The sequence below is a fragment of the Temnothorax nylanderi genome, unplaced genomic scaffold (genome assembly GCF_030848795.1).
Source record: "Temnothorax nylanderi isolate EJ_2023f unplaced genomic scaffold, tnyl_v1.0 TNYL_tig0050_pilon, whole genome shotgun sequence".
Classification (NCBI taxonomy): Eukaryota; Metazoa; Arthropoda; class Insecta; order Hymenoptera; family Formicidae; genus Temnothorax; species Temnothorax nylanderi.
Window position 1 is genome coordinate 887328 of NW_027249112.1, and position 6856 is coordinate 894183.

At 31.7% G+C, this 6856-nt stretch overlaps 1 protein-coding gene across 1 annotated transcript; it reads left to right on the forward strand.

Annotated features, from left to right (window-relative positions):
- Nucleotides 1-463: 463 nt before the first annotated feature.
- LOC139772519 (very long chain fatty acid elongase AAEL008004) lies at nt 464-5032 on the forward strand. The gene is made up of 7 exons (XM_071706247.1): nt 464-911; nt 1969-2017; nt 2364-2554; nt 2693-2773; nt 2964-3126; nt 3295-3434; nt 4267-5032. Exons 1-7 carry the CDS (start codon nt 846-848, stop codon nt 4429-4431), a joined length of 855 nt encoding a protein of 284 aa, XP_071562348.1. The 5' UTR covers nt 464-845; the 3' UTR covers nt 4432-5032.
- The last annotated feature ends 1824 nt before the right edge of the window (nt 5033-6856 follow it).

Consider the following 6856-nt stretch of genomic DNA (forward strand, 5'->3'; position numbering starts at 1 on the left):
GAAGAAGAAATAACGAATTCCGGACACGGAAATCAATTTGTCCGGTTCAATTATGCGAAACGCAGTAGTTGGATGATCTGATTAAGGGAGGTCGAGCAGTAAATTTCTAATACTAAGAGAAGGTCAATTCGTGACTATCTTCTCAACTCGAATCGTAATATCAAGACAAGTACGAAGTCGGCTAATCCACATTTAAATGACTAAGAGAAGAAGCCGTACATCTATACTGGAATATAATTCGCCACCATGGCTGTATACTCGCATTCACACTTTTGCGCGTGAAATATTATATAAATATAAATTTTCGATATTATATATCATTATTGATCAATCTAATATATTTAAACCGCCTCTCAGAATTTATGCCAATATGATAATTTGATAAATGTAATATAGGAAATGTTATTAAAATGAGAATTATTACATAATATAATACTAAATATACATTAAATCAGATAAAAGTGTGCTTATTAGTCCATGAACTTCTTTTTGATTCGCAAATAATCACGCAAAAATATCCTCATGTGAAATAAAAATACCGAAGAAAATATTAATGTATTGAAAGATATAAATTGTAAAATTTTATATATTAACATTATGTAAGAGAAAAATACATGACTTTTATTGAATAATTTCATTATATTATTCTTTCTTATTTAACGCGTATTTTGGCGGTGTTTGACAATAAATTCTTCACGGGGGCATCTTGTTCGTCAATTACAACCCTGCATTCTAAGCCGACGCTAGGGGTTCTTGGCCTGCAGATGAACGTAAAGCGCAGTAGGGTACTGACACGACGGGTTGTTAACATCAATATATTAGTTACACAAGTGTTAGTTTCTTAAATGTCGATAGACATGCACAAATTAAAGTCACAATGTGAGAAGAGTTTGCCAAATCTTTCTTCAAAGGTGTGTGTCTTAATTGTATACTTCAATACTTAATTTTTAATACATCTCTATACCGTTCCATTAATTTACGTTATTAGTAAAGTTTTGACCTCCGAAAGCTTAATGATTTTGTGATCCCATCATTACGCATATATTATATTCCATGATTTTAGATCTTAATATAAACAAAAGGCGTATATAATATAATATTATTATGCATGGTATAATGCAATAATATAAAAATGTATTTAAAACATTACTTGATAATATAAAATATATATACACTGAAAAAAAATTTATTATCTGCAAGAAAATATATTTTTTTGAATTTAGTTTTCTTAATTTTAAACTCAGAAAAATGTTTTCTTAAATTTACCCAATATACTTCTTTGAATTAAAAAAACTAAATTCAAAGAAATCTATTTTCTTGCAAATAATACTTTTTTTTTCGGTGTATCTAGAAACGTTATCAATCACACAAATTACATTATTGCTATATAACCATCGCAATATTGAATAAAATAATCAATAGATTTATTTCAAGGCGTTAACAGCAATTAGTTTTTAGAGGATTATACAAGCGACGCGCTGGCTTTTATATATATATATGTATATATATATATATATATATATATATATATATAAAAGATCGGATTAAATCTATACTGAAATTAACAAGCGCAAAAAATCATTTTTTGCCCTTTAAACCTGTTTGCTAATAAATTGTCATGTCTCTGTATTCGAAATATTTTTTCCATTTTATTTAAAATCAAATCTATCCGGCATAGATATTTCGGTAAAATGCTGACCCGACACTATATACAGTACAGTCGATGTTAGCAATCAACTGCGTGACAGAAGTTCGATGATTACGGGAGTTTCGCTTATAACTTTATTCCCTCTATCACATGCGATATCCGTCTGTAACTTCATATCTATAATGTAATGTATCTTATACATACCTATATAACTTCTACATGTTTATCGATCATCAAATTTTCCTTTAATTTATTTACTCTATTGCTAACGTGAAACAATATAATCGCTTTGCTTTCCTTTAACTGTCTTTATTCTTCAGGATATGGGAGTTATGGATATTTATCATTACCTTGTCGATGAAATTTCGGGTAAGTTAGACGAATAAATTAGATCGAGAACGAATGTCATAAAAAAGCTTATGAAAAAGATGATATTGAATATGAAATATTATATAATACGTGTATATAAAAATAAATACATATTAATTGACAGCGTATAATATTATATTTACACCGGGAAAAGTACTTATTTATAACTGAGTATATCGAAAAAAATCTCCATTAAATGATATAATCTTTAATCCTTTTCTTTAGCAATTATGTAAGTTTTCATATTTTTCTACGAGTTGCGTTGCTACAATCTTTTTCGCAAGCTTAAATATATTATTACAAATGTTTTATTGTCCAAAATTAAAACTTTTTCATCGATTTTCAGATCCCAGAGTTTCTGACTGGCCCTTAATGTCAAATCCGTTTGGTATAGTATTGATTTCACTCGCTTATTTGTTTTTTGTGCTTTATTTCGGACCACTTTACATGAAAGACAGAGAACCTCACGCGCTCGTCAAAACTATGATATGTTATAATATTTCTATTGCAACTGCAAGCGCTGTTTTATTCTATGGTGTGAGTATACAAGATAAATAAATAAATAATTTAATATACGCGAGATAAAATTTTTTAATTATGGATGTTTCAATTTCGCTATTCATATTTCTCTATTTACATTTTTGAATCTAAACTATAATCTTATCTGTTTTTTAGATACTCACATCTGGTTATACAACGCATCTTTCTATGGGATGTGAGCCCTTTGTGATCTCAGACGATTCTATGTCGCTTAGCGTAAGTAATTGTAATTAAAATCTATGATAAAATTAAGTTATGTATTTTATTGCTCATTAAAACCTACGTTAAAACTTTGACTAATTATTACAAAGATTTGTAATTTAACATAAATGAAATTAAAACTCGATCGATATAAGAGTATTAAATACAGAAACACTCGAGATATATGAAATTTTATTATTTAAAGATGGCTCGATGGATGTGGTGGATTTTAATTCTGAAAATTGCCGAGCTTGCAGATACTGTCATTTTTATTCTCAGAAAGAAATATAATCAAATTTCTTTCCTTCACGTATATCATCATACAGCGACTCTCGTTTTGGCGTGGATCACCTGTAAATATGCACCTGGTATGCACTAGACAGCAGTAATTATAATAATTTTAGAAGAAACTTTTGCAATTTATGGAATTTATTTCGAAAACAATATCGAGTACTGAAATATGTGTGTATATCTACATATTGATTTAATTCTAATTATATATGACAATCTACTTTCATATTTTATCTAATGTACAGGTGGCATGTGGACCTTTGTAATGTTGCCCAATTGCGCAGTACATGTAATTATGTACATGTATTATCTCTGTGCTTGTTTAGGACCAAAAACGCAGAAGATAATAACTCCGTGGAAGAAATATGTGACTCGTTTGCAACTGGTACGTACTTATATTTTACGTCTGTTTATATTCGTTACACGATATGGTGTTGTACAAAGTTCCAATAAATTTTTAGCCATCGCAATTTCAAGATAATAAGGTTTCCACACTCGATTTGTGATAGTTTTGAGAAGCATAGCGTGCCTATATCAGATTCATGCAGACATATGAAATAGCGCGTTTCGCGTGATATGTTCATATACGCGGACTTCATTGTGGTTACAGCGCTCCTATAACTCGATAACTGGCTTTTCACGAGGGATTGAAAAGCTCCGTAAGCGCTGCTTGCAGAATCACGTGTGTTCTCGTCGAATCTCAATTCGGTTTGCATTTGAGCGTAACAGCGAGGGGCAGGGGGACGGGTGGACGAAAGCTCGCAGTACCGTTTTTAATTAAATAATCCGTTACCAGAGAATTTTTATTTCCAGCGATATCGACGGGACGATTTATCGGGTTACGTGGTTGTTTAATTTCGCGCGGAGCTTTTGCGTTCTAGAATTCCGGTCAGAGGTTGGACAAGGAAAGGCAAAATGGTGTGTGCTTTTTTGCATGTGGTATATTGAGCCTGTCAAGCGTGCACTATATGAACACTGTGTGTCCTTTTACTACTTTTACATTGCTCGCGTCGCGAATACTTATTTACATTTTCTTCGGAATAATTCCCTAATGAAACGCTTTAGGTACTTTTAGACTCCATTCCCATTTATGAGTATTTCACATTTGCAAACTTTAAATTAGCTGTAAAAAGATCCGCGCGAGATGATTGTTGTAAACATGTGTGTCTTTTCTTCACTTCTTACGTTAAATTTCAACATGATATTATTTGTTTCAGATTCAGTTTGCTATTATGACGGTCCATACCTTTCAAGCGCTTCTACCGTCTTGCGAACCAACGCGGAAACCATTAGCATACATTTACATGTCTCAAGTAGCATTCATGTTCTATATGTTCTTAGATTACTATAGGAAGTCATACTTGCAAAAAAAGATGAAGTAAATATTAAAAATAATGTCTTATAATAATGCAGTAACTAGCTCAAGAGCACAGACATAAAAGATTCGATGCGTTCGCATTGAATTTGAATAAATGTAATGTGAATGAACAAATAGTTTCTCTCTTATATATATTGGTTAATTTACAGTTAGTTTGATAAATAGGAATGCATGCAAATTCTCGATAGTTTGTAATAATTAGTAATCTACTCTGGGAAAAATAAAGACAGAAATAATCCACTTTGGGGCCCACGATTACGCGTAACTAAAAATTGTAATTAGCTATTCTATCTATTTCAAAGATTTTTAAGTTATACTAGTCAATTCTCTCAATTAGTTCTGTCAATATTCTGTTACGCAAAAATAATTTTCACTAACCAAAATGTTAATTAGGGATACGATATCCAAATAATTTGATTATCTAAAATCGTGGGCCCCAAAGTAGGTTATTTTTCCTAGAGTAGATGGATTAAATGGAAATAGCAAAATTTTACAAGTTATGCAAGAAATTTATAAACTTTATAAAAGAGTAAAAATTTGTTATTAATTTATTTTTTATATGTATTAAAATTTTGTGAATTATATTTTTCCAACATGCTGCATAACTGATTAATCGGCGTTAATATATTGTACTGAAAGATACTATACCGCTATAATTTTATATAATTTCATTCGGTAGATATTACGGATATTTAAAATTTTGCGTGATTCTATTACCGCGATATTTTTATTCAATAAATAACGATTGCTATATTCTACACAATATCTTGTAACATCTTTATTATTATTCTTACACGCGATGATAATTGTCGAAAAGACAAGGAGGAGAGGAGAATCAAATATTCGAGTTACTCGCGAGATCTCAGGAGAAAAAGATTTATAAAAAGTATGCATGAAATATATATATATATATATATACAGACAGACATATATATATACACACAAGTCACTATGAGATGAGATACGTTACGCTGTACGTAATGCTTCTGCGTTACGTCAGCTCGGATTTTATTCGCAAGACTATCTGCCATCGAATCTTTTTCTCCTTTCTGATTTGCTACGCATTATACAATGTTCCGGATTACGTCGTGTCCGCGTCGTAAATATGATATCCCGAATCTGCAACGCTGAATTCGCTCGTTTTTTTTCCTCTCTCGTTCTCATTTCTTCCTGTATAGTCTGTTCCTTCATGATACACCAGTATTTGCCATCAAAAATAGGCGATATTTCGGAAAACTACCGCGGGGATAAGATACGATGAAATGGTGCTTGGAAAAACTTTAATTCTTGTTAACCATTTCTGTGAAAGCTGCAGTTACTTTTGTACGCGATTATTTCCCGCGTCATAGAAGCTTGAGTACGCGTGGCTTTCTCGGAGCCATCTTAACAACAATCCTACTGTCCTAATACGTAGTCAAGTATGTACATACGTCGTTCTCTATGCAGATACGCGTGCCATGGAAGACTGCATTACCTTACTCGACTATTTTCCCGCCTGACTGACATTAGCATAGCGGATTAGTGTGTCCATGGCTTTAAGTCGACACGCATGGCCTCGCGCCGATAAGACTTTATTAACATCGCCTGTATTTATCCCGTACTTCAAGCCGCGACCCCTTTCTGCACAGCACGTCTTTCCCTGTAGGCTCTCGCTGTATATATGCGATAGGCTAATCGTTTCATCAAAGGCAATAGCTCTATGTATAATGCTTAACATATACTATTAACACATTGCTTTTTATCTTTTATATTTAATATAATTTTTTTTCTACACTGAAAAAAAATTTATTATTTGCAAGAAGATAGATTTCTTCGAATTTAGTTTCCTTAATTCAAAGAAGTATTAAGTATTAGGTAGATTCGAGAAAATATTTTAAACTCAGAAAAATGTTTTCTTAAACCCAATACTTCTTTGAATTGAGGAAATAAAATTCAAAGAAATCTATTTTCTTGCAAATAATAAATTTCTTTTAGTGCATATATTATTTTCTCTTATAGAAGATTAATATTGCGCTTTTTATATTTATTATGTTTCTTATATAAATTAACTTATTAACATAGAGACGTTTGTGATTATAATGATTCATAAATTATTATTATGCCAATGACCGAATAATTATTCCATTCTGCTATCGGGTGTTTACAAATTACCCTTCAACGTAATAACCAACGCGCCCATCTTCTATTCATTTAGCTGAATCGCTGCTTGATGCTGAACATATTGAGACGGTACGGTGATTTATTTACTTAGGTAGTCGGAATACAAAGAATCCGAGGGCTGTGTAAGGCTATATTTGGGATGACGTACGAAAGAAAGGGAGAGCTTGCGCCGAAAGTACAAAGGATGGATTATTGAAGTTAGAATTTCATCATTATCTTTGGTACAATAAATATTTACTCGAAATAGCTCTGTCGCTCAATTTAGATGA